At 45.6% G+C, this 20,131-nt stretch overlaps 1 protein-coding gene across 1 annotated transcript; it reads right to left on the bottom strand.

Annotated features, from left to right (window-relative positions):
* Positions 1 to 304: 304 nt before the first annotated feature.
* On the bottom strand, positions 305 to 19,007 carry ccdc12 (coiled-coil domain containing 12). Its single transcript, XM_056286327.1, has 7 exons — positions 18,876 to 19,007; positions 10,844 to 10,917; positions 5,808 to 5,887; positions 4,460 to 4,521; positions 4,319 to 4,353; positions 3,986 to 4,062; positions 305 to 1,569 (listed from the first exon to the last, which is right to left on the bottom strand). Exons 1-7 carry the CDS (start codon positions 18,957 to 18,959, stop codon positions 1,490 to 1,492), a joined length of 492 nt encoding a protein of 163 aa, XP_056142302.1. The 5' UTR covers positions 18,960 to 19,007; the 3' UTR covers positions 305 to 1,489.
* Positions 19,008 to 20,131: the final 1,124 nt, after the last annotated feature.

The following is a 20,131-nucleotide window of genomic DNA, read 5'->3' on the forward strand; positions in this document are numbered from 1 at the left end:
ACTTCCTGTTTCCAAGGATCACCACAGCCCCAGGGACCCCGTAACCGACCGAAACCGGCTGGAGATAAACCACCCGCCCTACCAACCAGCGATGGGGCCGCCAGCTGAATCGAAAACACAATCCTGCTCAAGGGCTATAACGCTGCAGCTTTGCCCAACATGAGGATCTCTATCCCATAAAGGGGAATAATTGATATGATGTATTAAGCATTTTAGAGTCCCCCCCCCCCACAACCAGCTGTTTTTCTTCCCCTGACAAGTAGCAGCCCTTTATCGTGAGCTGGTCCGCATGCAGCTGTCTTTATCCTTCCACGTAAGTGTGCCAAGATGACCTCCGCATCACACTTGATGCATCGCAGAAACTGTAGTTTCCTGTGACACTCGCCAAAAAGCCAGGAGTCATCTCACCCCTCTCTCTCTCTCGTCACTTTTCTCACATTTAGAGAGCTGCTTTACGTTCGAATAGGTCGAGAGACAACCAGCGCCACAGTTAGTGACACTTACGTTTGTGCTTTTTTGCAGTCACCTCGTTACCGACGTCATTTGTGAGCTTGGATTTCAGTGTGCTATGTTTCTGAAGGCCGTGACATGCAGGGGAGGCCGACTGTCGTGCGGCAACAGATGACCTCTTGGACCATTTGATTGACACCCGAATCACATGTTTAACGTGTAGGTTTTGTGAAGTTCAGAATGTTTTTATTCCCCAACTCAACAAGATAATTTGCATTTTTGGAGGGAAAAAGTTGAAGGGGGATGACAGCCTTGTGTGAGATTGTAGTCATGCTACCAGCCTCTGCAGTGCAATATCTTCCTCAATGGAGGACACGGCGTCAGTCTAAGAGATGGAACGCACTAAAGATTAGCGTGGCCTTTTAGGTGCTTACAGTAGATGACACTAGTTAATATCAAAAACAGCTTTATTGTGATTTGCTCATCATTGTTGTCCCTGTATTTATCATCCCAACCTCAACTATTGGATCAAAAGTAATTACTGATTCAATAGAGTAGCAAGAATTCCGTGTTGCAGTAATTCTTAGGTGCATACAGGTCAATTCATGGAGATGATTAGGTAGTACATTTTCAGATGGTTTTCCGAATAAATAAAGAAAATGTCTGGGTTTATCTCAAACAGAAATTCTCTCGGGCCGTGGGTAGATCCAAATATTTTTTACTTTAAGCACACAAACCTTACAAAAATAAGACATCGATAGTCACAATGACACTCCACATCGTGGAACTCGGTGAGAAGTATGATTAGATGCATCGGTCCAGTCACATGTAGCAGGAAACTCAAACGGTGTGACTGAGGGAACACAACATCTGGTGGTGACATACAGAGAGGTCATGTCACTTCTCGCTGCTACCGTAGCAACCGGCACAGTCTGTCTTCGGATGACGTAAGCAAGAGCTGTACACTGGGGAGCCGGGCCGTCGCCATGGCGACAGTCTGTAGTCTCTGCCCTTCTTTCTTTACAGTAGCGCCGTGGGTTCAGTCCGAGTCTCCTTCCGTTACTCCGACTGCGCCCACGGCTCCCGCCAGCTCCTCCTCACTGCCTCGTAGACGGTCCCCTGGACACAAACACACTCGCGGTCAAGCATGTTCACTCTTCGTATAGTCGTCATTATGGCAGTGAAACAGTCTGATGAAGGCTAGCAACACTACAAGATAATCCAGCCGATTTTGGGCCCAATGCCCCCCTTCCGACTAGTCCTGATTTTTGGCAGGACTGGCTGGAACGCCAGCCTAACAAAGACGAATGTCCCCGACTGACTGAGTGATTTTTTTTTGGGGGGGGGGGGTTCCCCCCTTTTTCTTCCTAATTGTGCCCGTCCAATCATGCCTCTCTTCCGAGCCGTCCCAGTCGCTGCTTCACCCCCTCTGCCGATCCGGGGAGGGCTGCAGACTACCACATGCCTCCTCCGAGACACGTGGAGTCACCGGGGGCTTTTTTTTTCACCTGACAGTGAGGAGTTTCACCAGGGGGATGTGGCGCGTAAGGATCACGCTATCCCCCCAGTTCCCCCTCCTCCCTGAACAGGTGCCCCGACCGACCAGAGGAGGCACTAGTGCAGCGACCGGGACACATACCCACATCCTGCTTCCCACACGCAGACACGGCCAGTTATGTCTGTAGGGGCGGCCGACCAAGCTGGAGGCAACATGGGGATTTGAACCGGCGATCCCCGTGTTGGTAGGCAACGGAATAGACCGCCACGCTACCCGGACGAGAATATCACTTTTTGATTTAACAGAGATCGAAATCCTACACAAATGCAGGTTGCCAGGTCAAACACTTCTTGCTATACTTGATGACATCAAGGACGACACTGGACCTCCTTCATCAATCGTTTGTAAGAACAAATTGTTCTTACACACCCATGGAATTTTTTAGCTCTCAAGATTGTCTGACAGCCAGTAGCAAAACCTGGTGGTTATTTCTAATTCCTTCCCCCTAACCTCTATTGTCTACCTCTTGCAACGAGCAACCGCCAGGCTCGCAAAGACATCAGTGTTAGCCAACTGGTGTCTAAAGCCAGGGGTTATCCAGGTTCTACACTGGTCTCTGAGACAAACTTCAGGGCTAAAATCCCATGGGTGTGCAATACTAAATTTGTATGTATGGATGATTGATGAATGACTCCCATTGAACCAGCCATCTGTTCTTGGTGCAAAGCCACCGTTTACACTTTGCCATATAAATAATTGCAATCAGACGCAAAACAAGGAGAAATTGCACTCAGCAGCACAACTTTATGGGCCTGTTTGCACTGTAATGTATTTTGTGAATTGGACCTTGAGATGGGGCAAATAGCGGTTGCAAGTGACGCGCAATTCATGGTGCTATCAGCGGCCTCAATCCATTCGCCTGCCAATACAGAGTGAGTCTTAGAAAAACGAGTGACATCCGCAGACAGAAACAGATGAAAGAGGGGAGTTAACAGATAATTAGAATAGGAATACTTACAATTAAATTAAGTTCTCTTTCAAATCAAACATCCCAAGATATGGGTGGAAAGTATTATTGCAACTGCATTATAACCTTTTTTTTTGTGACTCAAACATAGCTTAACCATGTCATGTGATACGCTATTTCAGTACACTTTAACAATTACTTGGACCACTACACAAAATTACAGATCAACTTTTAATATCCAGGGTCCTCATGTATCAAATATGAGCAAATTTGTTTGCACACACCCATGGAATTTTTTAACCCTCAAGATCGTGTGACAGTCAGCAGCAAAGCATGATGGTTATTTGTAATTCCTTCCTCCTAACATCTGTTGTCTACCTCTTGCAATGAGCAACCACCCAGGCCTGCAAAGACATTGGTGTTAGCCAATCAGTGTCTAGATTCAGAGGTTACCCAGGTTCTACACTGGTCTCTGAGACAAACTTCAGGGCTAAAAAATCCCATGGGTGTGTAAGAACAAATATGCCCATAGTAACGATTGATACATGAGGCCCCTGGAGAGCAGGACAGGCAGTTTGGATAATGAATGAATGAATGAATAAATTCATATTATAGACACTACCACTGATTGTCCCTGTAACAAATTGGCCACAATTTCCTACACGGTCCAGACATATACTAGGTTTTGACCTAGTCTTGATCTGATCTTAATCTTGATCTGATCAATATCCCGTAGTGTTGGGGGAATGCCGAGGATGCAGTCTGTGGACTGTCACACGAAAAAGACCGACAACCAATTGGGAGCCAAGCTGTCTGACGTGGTAGAACTCATGAACACTACGGCATCTATGAAAGTCACATGTGACTGCAAGAGATTTACGAGATTTCTAGTTTTGAGAGTCGGCACTGTGGTTGATCTTTGTCGACTGTGAATAGAATATTCCATAGGTCAGTCTGGAATACGCAAAGCAGTTAACACCAACAACTGCACAGCCGAGCCCAGATGTGCTCTTGGCGGCAGCAGGGACGGCCGGCAATAACAAGGCAAACAAGAACCGTGAGATACTGACTGATGAGTTCTGCAATGGCCCGCTGAGTTCTCCTCTCCAGCTTCTCCAGTTTCTTCGCCACGTCTCGCTTGAGATCCCTATGTACAGAACCAAGTCGGTTTATAAGAGAATCATTTATACAAGCAGCCAAGCCTGACCAAAGTGCTGTACAATTTAAAAAGAATAAAAAAGACAACACAATAAATAATCTGACAACAGCACAAAAAGACAAAAACGGTGATTAAAATGACAAAAATTAAATCAATTTCAAGGTAAAACCAATGGAACAGAGAGGTGCACTTTAATGAACAATGTAGCTCTGGGGCATTCAAATATTCTTTAAAAGGGTCTTACCAATCTGGCTTTCTTGGGGCAAGGTTTGCCAAATCCTGGAGAAGGGAAAAAAGAAAAAAGAACCAATTGAACCCAGTTGAAGACGGCGAATGCCGACGCTACAACCACAAAAGTGAGATTTGCCAAAAAGGGAGCGCTTACCACTTCTTCAATGATGGGCTCTGGATTAGCCGCCTCCAACTGGTCTTTTACTTTATCTTCCACTGAAAAACAAAGTCAAACAATCACACGTTTGATATATGGTGGCCGGTTGATTGAGGAGTCCATCTTTAGACTGTAGGACCCGAGTTCAGACCCAAGATCAGCAAGCATCTGCTCTCCTGTACTGGCACTGAATCCCATCCAGCTCCAGGCACACCACTCCCTTCCTGACCCTGATCCTGCATTATGAACAATGTTAGGCATTACTATATTAAATTTTTCAGTTTCATAAATAACACTCAGTTCCAATTTATAAAAAGTCCTTCATTTTGTTTCACCCCCATTCTAACAGAGAGAATTTCACTTACCCCAAAACTATGAGCGACTCCCAAACGCTGATTCTTTCACCCATTACTTTTTTTTTCCAGCTGACACGCATACATTAAGCTAACGTTCAGGGCCGTCCGAGTAGCATAGCGGTCTATTCTGTTGCCTACCAACAAAGAGAATGCCGGTTCGAATCCCTGTGTTACCTCCGGCTTGGTCGGGCGTCCCTACAGACACATTTGGCCGTGTCTGCGGGTGGGAAGCCGGATGTGGGTATGTGTCCTGGTTGCTGCACTAGCGCCTCCTCTGGTCGGTCGGGGGCGCCTGTACAGGGGGGGGGGACTGGGGGGAATAGCGTGATCCTCCCATGTGCTACATCACCCTGGTGAAACTCCTCACTGTCAGGTGAAAAGAAGCGGCTGGTGACTCCACATGTATGGGAGGAGGCATGTGGTAGTCTGCAGCCCTCCCCGGATCGGCAGAAGGGGTGGAGCAGCGACCGGGACGGCTCAGAAGAGTCGGGTAATTGCCCGGACACAATTGGGGAGAAAAAGGGAGAAAAAGTCCAGAACAAAAGCTAACTTTCAGTAGATGTAAAGGCAAACTGGTAGAAAACTTTACTTTTCCTGGCTGGAGGCATTTCTACAACTCAAGAGCGTTGGATGTCAGCAAACGTAAAAGAGGAAGAAAACACCAATTTTGTGGACGTAATGTCACAAAAACTCTTCACACATTACTGCTCCCTGGAAATCGGCCATGCTGTAGTGGTTTCACTTCTGACCTGGATGAGTAAATATCACTTTACCGGGTAATACGGTGAACACTGATAAGAACGGTGATGATTATAAATCCCAGAGTCTTAAAAAGCAAAATGCAGACAAAGCAAACATCAAGGCTATTATTCCATCGCCACCAGTCACACCATCTTTCCTTTTCCTTATTAATATATATATATATATATATACACACATAATTTTATTTTTTTTAAACCAGTTTCTTGTTTATAATGAAGCGATCTCACCTGATGCAGGCTTAGCTTTGGGCACCTGTCTCTCCTTCAGCTCCTCATCCTCTGGGGTGTAGTTCCTCAGCTTAAGTTCTCTGGAGACAGAGAGAGAGAGAGAGAGAGAGACAGAGAGAGAGAGAGAGAGAGACAGTGAGAGAGAGAGAGAGAGAGAGAGAGAGAGAGAGAGCCATTAGTCTACTTTACTCTCCCTCACGCAAACAACACCAATACATTACAACACTGAACATATTCTCTCATTAGTCATTCTCCAATTCTCTCTCTCTCTCTCACACACACACACACACACACACACACACACACACACACACACACACACACACACACACACACACACACACACACACACACACACACACACACTACGGTTAGAGTCCAGGGGGTGGCAGTGCAGCCAAATATATTCCACCATAGTGTAAGGTATGGAAAAGACCATCTGCAAACCCTACACAGCTCTGTGTCTGTATGTGTGTGTGTGTGGTGGTGGTGGTGGTGGTGGGGGGGGGGGGGGGTTAGGGCTAGCAGACTGGGGAATAGTACCTTCCTTTATTTGTATGAACAGAACACATCTAATTAGCACGTTCCACCTGCTCCGTGGGGTTTTAGCCGTGCAGGAAAACAGCTGAGGAATTCTGCTGGAGCCAAACCATGTTGTCCATCAGCACGGCTCAGCCCAGAGGGATCTCCTCCTCACCAGTCTGGTGGACAACTCTATAGACGTGTACCCCCCGGGCCCAGAGACAGAGCTCTGCCATTGTCACAATACATGTAGAACGATAGATAGATAGATGGAGAGAAAGAATGAGAGAGAGAGAGAACGTGTAAGAGACGTAGGTGGAGATAGAGGTAGTGGTAAAGAAAGAGAACGAGTAAGGGAGCGATGAAAGAAAGGTATAGAGGGAGAGAGTGAGAGAGAGAGAGAGAGAGAGAGAGAGAGAGAGAGAGAGCAGCTGTTGTGATCTGACCATGGAGTTGTGATGAAGCTTGAGAGGAGGGTACGACATGACTACATTCATTACACCCACACTGCCCAACAACAGACACATGCCTTGTATGGGTACGAGTAGTAATGCAGGTCATGTTCTGCCCCTGGCTGACTGCAGTCCAGCCTTAAAGCTGCAACTCCCCCAAGTGCTACGTGCAAACAAGCCCAGTCGTTCTTCTTGCTTCGGTTTCCTCCACTGGCGAGTTAAGACCCACAGCCTGAAGCACAAGTAACTAAGTAAGTAAGTAGGTAAATAAATAAGGAAGGAAGTAAGGAAGTAAGTAGTAATACCTAATATTCACACATATCTAGATCATAAGTGTCTTTTTCCAGTTGCTTGTTTGAATGCATACTGTCGGGTAGGACCTTACTGGGGAAACTGACGTGGTGCATAGCATTTTATGTGTCACCACTGAAGACATGAAATGTGTTTCATCAACACGTACACACGCGCAGACACACACTATCAGGAAATGTTTTCAATTAATCATTTAGTCGATTAAAAGTCAAGAATACTGGGGCGTCCTGGTGGTGTGGTGGTCTATCCCGTTGCCTACCAACACGGGGATCGCCGGTTCAAATCCCCGTGTTACCTCCGGCTTGGTCGGGCGTCCCGACAGACACAATTGGCCGTGTCTGTGGGTAGGAAGCCGGATGTGGGTATGTGTCCTGGTCGCTGCACTAGCGCCTCCTCTAGTCGGTCGGGGCGCCTGTTCAGGGGGGGAGGGGGAACTGGGGGGAATAGTGTGATCCTCCCACGCGCTACGTCCCCCTGGTGAAACTCCTCACTGTCAGGTGAAAAGAAGCGGCTGGCGACTCCACATGTATTGGAGGAGGCACGTGGTAGTCTGCAGCCCTCCCCAAATCAGCAGAGGGAGTGGAGCAGTGACCGGGACGGCTTGAAAGAGTGGGGCAATTGGCCAAGTACAATTGGGGCAAAAAAGGGGGAGAAAAATCCCCCCCCCCCAAAAAAAGAAAGCAAAGTTTCTGAGGGCCAATGAGCAGATATGGTCGAACAAGCTCGTAGAAGACCTTCCCCAACACATACCACAAACAGCTGAGACTCGGGTTCGGCTGTGTTTTGTTGTTGGCCGGCGGGGAAGGTGCTGACACCGGGTCATCTCAAATAGATCTCAAATGCCAGTGTAGGTACACCATCACCACTGATGTCAGTAAAAAATGATGTAGCTTTAAAAACTGTAGCTTTACTCCACACCTCTCTGCCTCGACAAAAGAAAATATTTCCCTTGGAAGCCTTTATCTCAAGACTCACCTCAGCTCAATGGAGATGTACTCCTTCCTTTCAACACCTTCCAACTGAGTTCCCAAAATGATTCAGGCCATCACAGCTTCTGACACTCTTTCTGCGCACTACCGCTTTTACAATTCGGTAAAGACGTGGCGTAACTCATTTATTTTACAAAACCATGAACATGAGCGGAATAGCCCTTTTCCACACAGGATGTAGACAAAATATACATTTAATCTGCCAGCCAGTAAGGCACACAAATATATCAAGTATGGAATCACAGCAAGTTTACCTTAATATAAAAATTATCCAAAAATCTATCAGTGAAAACGTGTTTTGAGAAGTGGCTGAAAAGATGTCACAGGTTATGCCAACCTTTAGTTTCTCAGATGGAAAGAACAAAAATCCAGTTCACACAGAGCATTAAGCCAATAGGAACCCACCAGAAGATCTCAGGGCCATCCCACCTTAGAAGGGATAAACGGATGAGGGAGAACGTGACCATATTGTTTTCAGGTTCCTGGGCTGAGATCATTGCTTTCTTCATACTTGTCACGTCATTTTAGGATCCAGATCAGTCGACATTTTTAGAAATCGCCACTTCCAAACACTGTAACAAAGGGGGCCTATTCATAAATTCAGAGCTCTCACTGTTTGAATAGCCAGAGCAGAGACAGCTTTGTGACCGACGAGGAGGCAAAGCAGCATTCAAATGTTTACAATGGATGGAATCAAGCTACCCAGCCTGCTGCTCCCAGTAAACCACTGTAAAAAATAACTACCAGAAAATGACGTCCCAGATGTTTTAATTTCCACCTAAACTACATGGATTTTTTTTTCTCCACTCATCAATATAAAGAATAACTCTCTAAGAAACAGCTTGTCACAACCTTTTCATGAAACCTGAGCTCAAAGGACTACAAGTGTCAAGACAACGGTTCCCTATAATATGTGCCATCCAGAACCAAGAATACACAAGATTTCATACAAGCTAAAACTCGCACAAAATGAAGCTGCTACTACCAGACAGGAAGTAACTAGTTGGCAAGCTGCAATCAGACAATAATTTACTAAATTCAAACTTTCCTTCATCATATTTACTATGTGTACCTGTAAAACGTTGTACTGGACCGTTGTGGTGAAGAGGGAGCTGAGCCGGAAGGCAAAGCTCTCAATTTACCAATCTTTGTTCCAACCCTCACCTATGGTGATGAGCTTTGGGTCGTGACCGAAAGGGTGAGATCGTGGACAGAAGCGGCTGAAATGAGCTTCCTCCGTAGGGTGTCTGGGATCAGCCTTAGAGATAGGGTGAGGAGCTCGGACATCTGGAGGGAGCTCAGAGTAGAGCCGCTGCTCCTTCGCATCGAAAGGATCCAGTTGAGGTGGTTCGGGCATCTGATTAGGATGCCTCCTGGGCGCCTTCCTTGGAGGTTTACCAGGCACGGCCAACTGGGAGGAGACCCCGGGGTAGACCCAGAACTTGCTGGAGGGACTACATGTCCAATCTGGCCTGGGAACACCTTGGGATCCCCCAGGAAGAACTGGAGGGCGTTGCTGGGAAGACGGACATCTGGAGTGCCCTACTCAGTTTGCTGCCACCGCGACCCGAACCCGGACAAGCGGCTGAAGATGAATGAATGAATGAACCTGTAAAACCCACCTCTTTCTCTGTGCCAATGGAATGTGTGTGTTCCTTCTATAATGGTGAGCTGTAACAGGAAATGCTTTATGATGTCTTGATGTTGAATGGGGGGGTGGGATGTATTTAATTTTTTATGCACAAGGTCCATTGTTTTGACTTGTTAGCATTCCAACTCATTCAAACACTCTTTTCAGTATGAATATTTTCAGACCACACGCACGTCTACCGTACATCACGTTCACCAATGCAACGGTCTAGCCATGGGTCAGGCAATGGACTCTTCCATCCATCCATCCATTATCCAAACTGCTTATCCTGCTCTCAGGGTCGCGGGGATGCTGGAGCCTATCCTAGTAGTCACTGGGCGGCAGGCGGGGAGACACCCTGAACAGACTGCCAGGCCATCACACAGGGCCGACACACACAGTCATACCTAGGGACAATTTAGTAATGCCGATACACCTGACCTACATGTCTTTGGACTGTGGGAGGAAACCGGAGCACCCAGGGGAAACCCACGCAGACACGGGGAGAACATGCAAACTCCACACAGAGGACGACCCCCAAGGTTGGACTACCAGAAACCAGGACCTTCTTGCTGTGAGGCTGTGAAGGATCGTCCATGCAATTTCAATACTCATCACGAGATACGTTACCCCCGCACTTTGCTACCAATTTGAGCCTTGAGTCAACAAAGCATCTCTGACAGCCAACCAGAATTCATCTGACTAATTCATTGTTTTCATAGACACACTCCTGAATTGGGTGTGAACTCTGGTCACATGACAGAGAACCCTGTCCTCTTGGGACAGAAGGGAGTGTCTCTAAATGAAGTTACCAAACAGTCATTCCACCTAAACAATGGAAAAGGAAAAAAACTCCAGCCAGACAGGAGAGATAACTGCTCTTTCCGATGGCCTTTGACAAAGTTAAGCAAGCTGAAGGATATTTGAGCAGCTAATCGCACAGGGCTGTGATCCAGCCCAGAGTAAACAGTGCGTCCCAAGATGTGCACCGAGAAAATTATCTTTGTCACCGGAAGATGTTGTTCCTGATAAAGAGGCAGATGAATCTTCTGGTGTCCTCTTATTGCATTATCTGATTGTTTTGGAATGTGATTAAAAAAATGTTTTGGGTCTTTGGTATCCTGGACCAACCTGTGCTTCTCCCCTTCTTCCTCTGCTTCCATGGCTCTCTTCCGCTCAGGCTCTCCATCTTCCTGGTCTCGGCCCTGTTGGGATATCCATCACACTTCTATTAAAAGTTAACTCTTGCCAACAGTGCACTGACGGCAAAAAGATTATTCTTTGGTCAATTAAATACACAAAATTAGCACAAATTAACATTCTGTACACTGCAGCAATGATTCATTTATTTATTTTTTTCAAATAACTCCTCAAAGATTAACCTTGTTAATGAAAATAACTCGTGTTTAAAATATGAAGCAACCCTATCTTGCAGGCGTGGGACATACTTTCACACTGGGCTGAGATTTCCATAGGTAAAGAAGGAAAAGAAGAAAGAAAGCCACTTCATTTTTGTCATTGTAGAGGTTGCAACAAAATGTGTTCTCTGCATTTAACCCATCCTATTGTATAGGAGCAGTGGGCATATGCAGCGCCCGGGGACCAACTCCAGTTCTACTTTCCATTGTCTTGCTCAGGGGCACAGACAGGCGTATTAACCCTAACATGCATGTCTTTCTCATGGTGGTAACATCAAAACTGATCCTCCGTGGATCGTGTACATGTCATTTGGTAGTCAAACAGCACATTTACATTCTGATCTTTAACATTTCCGTAATATTCAAGGAGAATATTAGCTTCAGGGCCTGGGTCGGCCTAACGAGTTACGCTAATCAGATCATTAGCTCCACCAGGACTTATTCAAGGATGTAGAGGAAAAATCTGGGGTAGCAATTATGGCTAAAGTAAAGTAATTTATTAAATGTAGTTTTATCAAAGTGGGTTTCTTCATATTTAAGGTTGTCTATTTCACAAGATTTGCTGTGGGGAAACTGCATGGGGCGTTCTTCTGTGCAGATTTAATAGTTCCCGAGGTGAAAATAAAACAAGTTGATTGCTGGCAGAATTTTGAATATAAAACAATGTCTATTTCTATGAAATATCACTTTGACGCCCCAGTAGCCAAATGGTTATGGCGCATGCCACATAACCGCAATGTCCCTGGTTCGATTCCATCCAGCGACTTTTGTTGCATGTCGTGCCCATCCTTCTCTCCCCTTGTTTTATCTGCCACTTCACTATCCAAAAAAAAAAAAAAAAAAAACCAAAAAATTTCCATATCTCAAGCCCTCTTTCATGGAGGTGCTAAGAGGTTCCTTGCATAGCCATAACAAATCAGATCTCAGATTTGCACAAGCTCTTTGCCTTGTAAAGAAGAAAATGAGCTGTGAAGCACTGGTAAAAATGTGAAAGAAAAAAAAAATACTGGCCTCAAGTGAGAAGCTATAACAAAGGACATTGAAAGCCTCCCATTTTGCATTTTCCTGAAGAGGCTTCCTGTCCACCTGCAAGAACAATTCAGGAGACTGACTCATTCTTGAAGTACAGTGCACCAGGAAAACAATCCCATGTATCAGGAATGTCAAGTCGTTTCTCAAACACTGCAAACCAGGCCAACGTGCTTTGTGTCCAACAGCGGCTTCTAGTCAAACACAGCAAAGGATGCTTGGTGTAATGGCCGGAACAGTGGCTTAACCTCGGAAAAGGGTCGCTAGTGCATGAAGAATAGAGAAATTTTTTTTGAGTATTTACAAAGCGAAGCAGAATAACAGTACGTGTTAAACAAGTGCACTGAAAAATAGGATAATTTCACTCTCCACAACACTGACAACCGACCTGCTGAGGACCAAGTGAAATGCTGTGGCATGGCGCACTGCCTTCAGCACACTACTTTGATATCTGGGGCAAGACTCACTACCCAGCAGCAAGCTACTGTAGTAAATTGGTTAGCAACACAGCTCATTTCAGTTAGAATGTGTGGAAAAGAGTAAAACTGCCCTAATTTTATTATCGCTTCCATGAACATAGACATAATGGTGACCTTTCACATGTTCGGCAAAGAGCTGAACATACTAGCCTATATAATGAATATAGGGTCAGCTATAGTTTGACGTTGTGTTTTATTTGAGTCTATACAATAGGGAGCCTTGTTGCATTAAAATCCTCAACACTGTAAAAAAAAGGTCTTCCCAGCAAAGCAGAAGGGTTTCTCACTGGTAAGAGACATTCCAAAACATGTGCATTCCCTGTGACAGGGAACTTGCTCAGTCATTCACTCTTTATTCCCACTTAATTCAACTCCAGGTCGCAGGAGTTGGAGACTATCATTGGATAATCCAGTCCATCATAGGGTCCACACGATACAAACAACCACTCACAATGCCTCCATACCTATGGGCATTTTAGACATTCCAACTGAGCGAAGATGCATGTCTTTCACATGCATGTATTCAGAGTGTGAGAAGGGAGGCCATGAGAACCCCACACAGAAGGGCCAGGACCCTCTTTCTGTTTGGTGACAATCTACTATTACTTTTGGCTGCTCCCGTTAGGGGTCGCCACAGTGGATCATCTATTTCCATTTCTTCCTGTTTTCTGCATCTTCCTCTGTCAAACCAGCCACCTGCATGTCCTCTCTCACCACATTCATAAACCTCCTCTTTGGCCTTCCTCTTTTCCTCTTCCCTGGCAGCTCCATATTCAGCATCCTTCTCCCAATATACCCAGCATCTCTCCTCCACAGATGTCCAAACCATCTCAATCTTGCCTCTCTTGCTTTATCTCCAAACCCTCCAACCTGAGCTGTCCCTCTAATATACTCGTTCCTAATCCTGTCCTTCTTTATCACTCCCAATGAAAATCTGAGCATCTTCAACTCTGCCACCCCCAGCTTCGCCTCCTGTCTTTTCGCCAGTGCCAGCTTCTCCAAACCACATAACATAGCTGGTTTCACTGCCATCTTGTAAACCTTCCCTGCTGGTACCCTCCTGTTGCAAGTCACTCCTGACGCTTCTCCACCCACCCCACCCTGCCTGCACTCTCTTCTTCTCCTCCTGCACTCCCCGTTACTTTGGACAGTTGACCCCAAGTATTTAAACTCATACGCCTTCATCACCTCTACTCCTTGCATCCTTAACATTCCACTGTCCTCCCTCTCATTCATGCATAGGTATTCCGTCTTGCTCCTACTGACTTTCATTCCAGTGCATACCTCCACCTCTCCAGGCTCTCCTCAACCTGCACCCTACTTTCGCTACAGATCACAATGTCATCCGCAAACATCATAGTCCACGGAGACTCCTTCCTGATCTCATCCATCAATCTGTCCATCACCATTGCAAACAAGAAAGGGCTCAGAGCCGATCCTTGATGTAATCCTACCTCCACTTTGAACCCATCCGTCATTCCAACCGCACACCTCACCACTGTTACACTGCCCTCATACATGCCCTGCACCACTCCCACATACTTCTCTGCAACTCCCGACCTCCTCATACAATCCCACACCTCCTCTCTCGGCACCCTGTCATATGCTCTAAATCCACAAAGACACCATGTAACTCCTTCTGGCCATCGCTATACTTCTCAATTAACATTCTCAAAGCAAACATCGCATCTGTAGTGCTCTTTCGTGGCATGAAACCATACTGCTGCTCAGTAATCATCATCTCTCCTCTTAACCTAGCTTCTATTATTCTTTGCCATATCTTCATGCTGTGGCTGATCAACTTTATACCTCTGTAGTTACCACAGTTCTGCACATCACCCTTGTTCTTGAAAATCGGTACCAGTAATTCTCCACTCCTCAGGTATCCTCTCACTTTCTAAGATTGTTCTAAACAACCTAGTAAAACTCCACTGCCACCTCTCCTAAACATCTCCATACCTCCACAGGTATGTCATCTGGACCAACTGCCTTTCCATTCTTCATCCTCTTCATAGCTGCCCTCACTTCCTCCTCGCTAATCCACTGCACTTCCTGCGTCATTATCCCCACATCATCCAACCTTCTCTCTCTCTCATTTTCTTCATTCATCAGCCCCTCAAAGTACTCCTTCCACCTTCTCAACACACTCTCCTCACTTGTCAGCACATTTGCATCTCCATCCTTGATTGCCCTAACTTGCTGCACATCCTTCCCAGCGCAGTCCCTCTGTCTAGCCAATCGGTACAAGTCCTTTTCTCCTTCCTTAGTGTCTAACCTCTCATACAACTCACTATACGCCTTTTCCTTTGCCACCTCTCTCTTCGCTTTACGCTGTATCTCCTTGTACTCCTGTCTACTTTCTTCATCTCTCTGACTATCCCACTTCATCTTTGCCAACCTCTTCCTCTGTATATTTTGCTGCACTGCCTCATTCCACCACCAAGTCTCCTTGTTTTCCTTCCTCTGTCCTAATGAGACATCAAGTACCTTCCTAGCTGTCTCCCTCACTATTTCTGCAGTAGGTGCTCAGCCATACGGCAACTCTTCACTACCACCCAGTGCCTTTTTTAACTTCTCCCTGAACTCCACATAACAGTTTTACTTCTTCAACTTCCACCATTTGATCCTTGGCTCTGCCTTCACTCTCTTCCTCTTCTTGGTTTCCAAAGTCATCCTACACTCCACCATCCAATGCTGCCTAGCTTTGTTCTCCTGTCACCATCTTGCAGTCTCCAATCCCTTTCAGATCACACCTTCTACATAAGATATAGTCCACCTGTGTTCACTTTCCTCCACTCTTATATGTAGCCCTTTTTTCACCACAGCTATTTCCATCCTTTTCACAAAATCCACCACCATCTGTCCTTCCACATTTCTCTCCTTGACAACATACCTGCCCATCACCTCCTCATCATCTCTGTTCCCTTCACCAACATACCCACTGAAGTCTGCTCCAATCACCACTCTCCCCCTTGATACACTCTCCACCACTTCATCCAACTCACTCCAGAATTCTTCTTTCTTTTCCATCTCACACCCAATTTGCAGGGCATATACGCTGATAACATTCATCAACACATCTGCGATTTCCAGCTTCATACTCATCACTCTGTCCGACACTCTCTTCACCTCCAACACACTCCTGACATACTCTTCCTTCAGAATTACCCCTACCCCATTTTTCCTCCCAGTCGCACTGTGGCAGAAGAGTTTGAACCCACCTCCAATGTTCCTGGGCTTACTCCCCTTCCACGTGGTCTCTTGCACACCTTTCTTCTTTCCATCATATCAGCCAGCTCTCTCCCTTTACCAGTCATGGAGCCAACATTCAAAGTTCCAACTCTCACCTCCACACTCCTACCCTTCCTCCTCTCCCACTGCTTGTGGACATGCCTTCCCCCTCTCCTTCGCCCAACAGCACCTCCACACTCCTACCCTTCCTCCACTCCCGCTGCCTCTGGACATGCCTTCCCCGTATCCTTCTCCTTCGCCTAACAGTGGCTGTTGGGTGACAAGCTGATGATTAAGCCACTGAGCTGCTTCCGCTGTATCGCCCTAATGACAGCTGCTAAGTGTCCTTGGCCAAAAAATTGTAGTCACTATGGATAAGACTGGCAGCTAGATGGAATAAATGCAGGCAGACATAGCTGTTGAAACTGCTCAAGAAACTCATTAGGTTACATCAAACAGTCTGGAGAATGCAAAAACTTTTGGTATGTTGGCCTTGAAAAATCATCTCGAGTCTAGCCACTGCTTTAGATATGGTCATGTTCATTGCACTTGTAAAATGGAATAATTGAAATAACACAGCACGTGGGAGCAAAGAGAGTTAAAGAATAATCCCGTTTTTTTGCCACCTGTGTCATGTCTTCAAAGTTTTTGCCATTGTGAATTATGAGTTATGTTATCATTTTACTAATCAGCTTCAGTGTAGAGATCTCAGACACAGGACCACCGCTGAACTCAGCTTTACAACGATGCCTCACAGGGCCATGGAATAAGAGTCTAAAATCTGTCCTTTCACAAAAAAAGAAAATAAAACAAGTGCCTCAGGTAAACTGTGTACACGATTTCCCATTATCTGACTTCTCTCAGCTGCGATGGCCAGGCTGTTAATTATCGATTACTACCACATACCGTAAGTAAGATAATTATTCCTAAAAGCTGAACAGGAAGTAGCTCAGAAATGCGATCAACAGTGCGCCCGGGCAGCATGGCGGTCTATTCCGTTGCCTACCAATATGGGGATCACCGGTTCAAAGCCCCATGTCACCTCCGGCTTGGTCAGGCATCCCTACAGACACAATTGGCCGTGACTGTGGGTGGGAAGCTGAATGTGGGTAAGTGTGCCCTGGTCACTGCACTAGTGCCTCCTCTGGTTGGTTGGGGTGCCTGTTCGGGAGGGAGGGGGGAATAGCGTGATCCTCCCATGTGGTATGTCCCCCTGGCGTAACTCCTCTCGGTCAGGTGAAAAGAAGAGGCTGGCGACTCCACATGTATCGGAGGAGACATGTGGTAGTCTGCAGCCCTCCGCGGATCAGCAGAGGGGGTGGAGCAGAGACTGGGATGGCTTGGAAGAGTAGGGTAATTGGCTGGATATAATTGGGAGAAAAAAGGGTAAAAAAAAATCCAAAAAAAAAAAAGAAACGCGATCAACCATTGTCAATAGTATGGGACAACTCAAGTAATAACTTTTAACTTTCATTTCCATTTCCACTTTCAAATACATGGTTTAGATAATTGGGTCGGACTTGCTGAAACATGCCTGACAATCATATTTCAGGGCCTCATATGACAACACTGTAAACCTGAGTCCAGTGGTATTCCCATATCTGAGATCTCCATAATGATGCCAGTGAGTAAAATATCATAACCGATATGCACAAAAGGTAAAAACTCCAAAAATAAGACCCAGGTTGTAAGAAAAAAAAAGATTTTCTTTCAAACACTCCTTGTCTGACTTCTATGTGATCGCTTTTGTCTAATGAAAGCATATCAAGTATGAAAAGGTTGTATAAGTTTACCTTTTAATAAATCACACTGATGTTATTAACAAGCTGTCAAATTTATGTATTCTAGTTAAGAAACAGAAACATCTTGATCCAACCAGATTTTTTTTTCATGTTGTGAGTCAGTCAGCCTATAAGCTGAATGTGATGATAGAGGCAAAGTGCAGACATCAGACCTTTCCCTGACTATATCGGATACAGTCCAAGACTATATCTGATAAAGTCTGCATCACAAAGGGTTTGCAGATTTGAAGCATCCCCTTTCTACCAATTTGCTCAAGACCTAGCAAACAATTAAGCCAAGAAGCCTCTCCTACTCTAAGTAATATTTCACATATTCCATATTTCTCTCTTTCACCGGCATATAAGTTCAACTGCCCATTACTCTCAGTGAAATTGCACAGGATTCTGGCAGCATTAAACTACTGTGGATGGATATGCAAAGCATGTTGACTAAGTAGTTAAGAATTTATAAAATGAGGGCACAAAAGCCCAACTTAAAAGAAATTTTTCAAAATCTGGCCATCCAATTTTGATCTCAGAGAATACTAAATATGTACAGATATAAAAAAGCTTCTTCTTCTCTTTTTTTTTAAGATTACACAAGCAGTACATGAGTTTGTGCGGCAATCCCCTGAGCATCACCTTTATGTCTTTTTGGTAAACTTTACCCAATCTTATGTATGTTATCACTATTTATTCTGCACTGCACTGGGCCGTTCATAGTAATTGGTCCGGAAACGTGGTTGTCTTGATATATAAAATATTTAAAAATCTTTGAAAACTGGCCTCTAATCGAACATTTCCTGTTTACATACTGGGGGCTATTGCTTTTCTTACTCTCTAGGGATTATGGGCCAAGAGAAAGTGGTCTACATGGCCATGGCGCACACACTGAGCCCTTGAGCCCTTGTTACGGGGCTCTAAGAAGACCCACAACTTCAACGTTGAGCCCTTTAAGCACTATCAGAGTACACTAAATGTGAACATTTAGTGTACTCTTTAAGCACTATCAGAGTACACTAAATGTGAACATTTAGTGTACTCTGATAGTGCTTAAAGGGCTCAACGTTGAAGTTGTGGGTCTTCTTAGAGCCCCGTAACAAGGGCTCACGCTAACCAGGCTAGCTAGCTAACAAGCTAATTTGTTAGCTAGCCGACTAAATCCCGTAGGTGCGTTTCTTTTATAAGACGTAAGCAGTGAAATAAACTACTCGGGGCCCCATACCTGAAGCTGTCGGTTTTTTAACGCCTTTAACCTCTCCTTTCTCTTCACAGCTTGCTGCTGTAACGACCCAACGTTTCGCTCCATGGTTCTCTCTCGACACGTCGATCCCTTCTATCGGAAATCTACTTTTACAGCCCTGCGAAGGGAGTACAGGCGAGCGCCGAGCACATCGATTTCAAAGGCCCGTGTCATGATAGCGCAGGGCTGTTGAGCTTCGATTGGAAAATCAACCTTGCAATTAATTCCTTTAATTGTTTGAAATTATCCAGTTGTGGAATACAGATTTGGTTTAGTGTTTAGTGTTTTTTGTGATTGCCAAACCCCCCCCCCAAAAAAACAATTACGTGCCAACCAAGACAACCCATAAACTTAAAAGTCTTTTTATTTTTGGGCTTTTAAACCAATCAGGATCTTACATAAAGTATTCTGATCCTGATTATATTCCTGGGTGCACAGATCTACACATAGGTGGTTAATGTGAATAAACGTGCGAAATTATAACATGCGCAAGAATGCCATGCTGTCATCTGGCAGTGGCACACCGAGGGCCACGGGGTCGGTCCTGGAGTGGAATGTAGGGCGTTGCCATGGCAATACAGCTGCATCGAGGTTCTCCGCGTCCATCCTCCTGCTGACCAATACGGAGCGATAACAAAACAATCGTGTCGAAGATGCACCGATTTCAAATGCGAAGTTTGTTATAAGATGTCGGACTGTGTCAAAGGGACGTCAGATCATCAGATGGGTTATTGCTTGTTTTATGACGTAAACCTTTAAGAAGTTTTACTTGTGCCAGCGGGGGTCACGGTGTACAGGACTTCAGCAAGTCACACCGGTAGCAAACTGTTGGAAGTTGTCTCAACTGTTACCGATTCAAGTCGTTTTATGGCGTGTGGACGTCCGCATGTCTCACTTGTAGTGAAATCAGCAGCCATTCCGATAGCCTACGGCGCAACGTGTTTGATCATTTAGGCGAATTATGCGCTTTTGGTGCGTAATGTTGGGGTCAGAAACCCCAAGGCCTTTGCTTTTAACTCGGTTATAACTTTGTTGTAGGGTTTTCTGATCATAACTCACGCAGACTCCGTCTGATCTTAACCGCAAGGCAGCCTTGATCGGCCGTGTTTGAGTGTGCGTGTGTCTTTAAGACCGTCAGCCTACCTGTTGTGGGCATAGTCTGCGGTCAACTCCGCAACGTGTTCTGTGTGTTCTGGAGTCGGGCGGGGGGGCGAGGGGCGAGGGAGCTGGACCGTCCC

This window comes from Lampris incognitus, chromosome 9, assembly GCF_029633865.1.
Source record: "Lampris incognitus isolate fLamInc1 chromosome 9, fLamInc1.hap2, whole genome shotgun sequence".
NCBI lineage: Eukaryota > Metazoa > Chordata > Actinopteri > Lampriformes > Lampridae > Lampris > Lampris incognitus.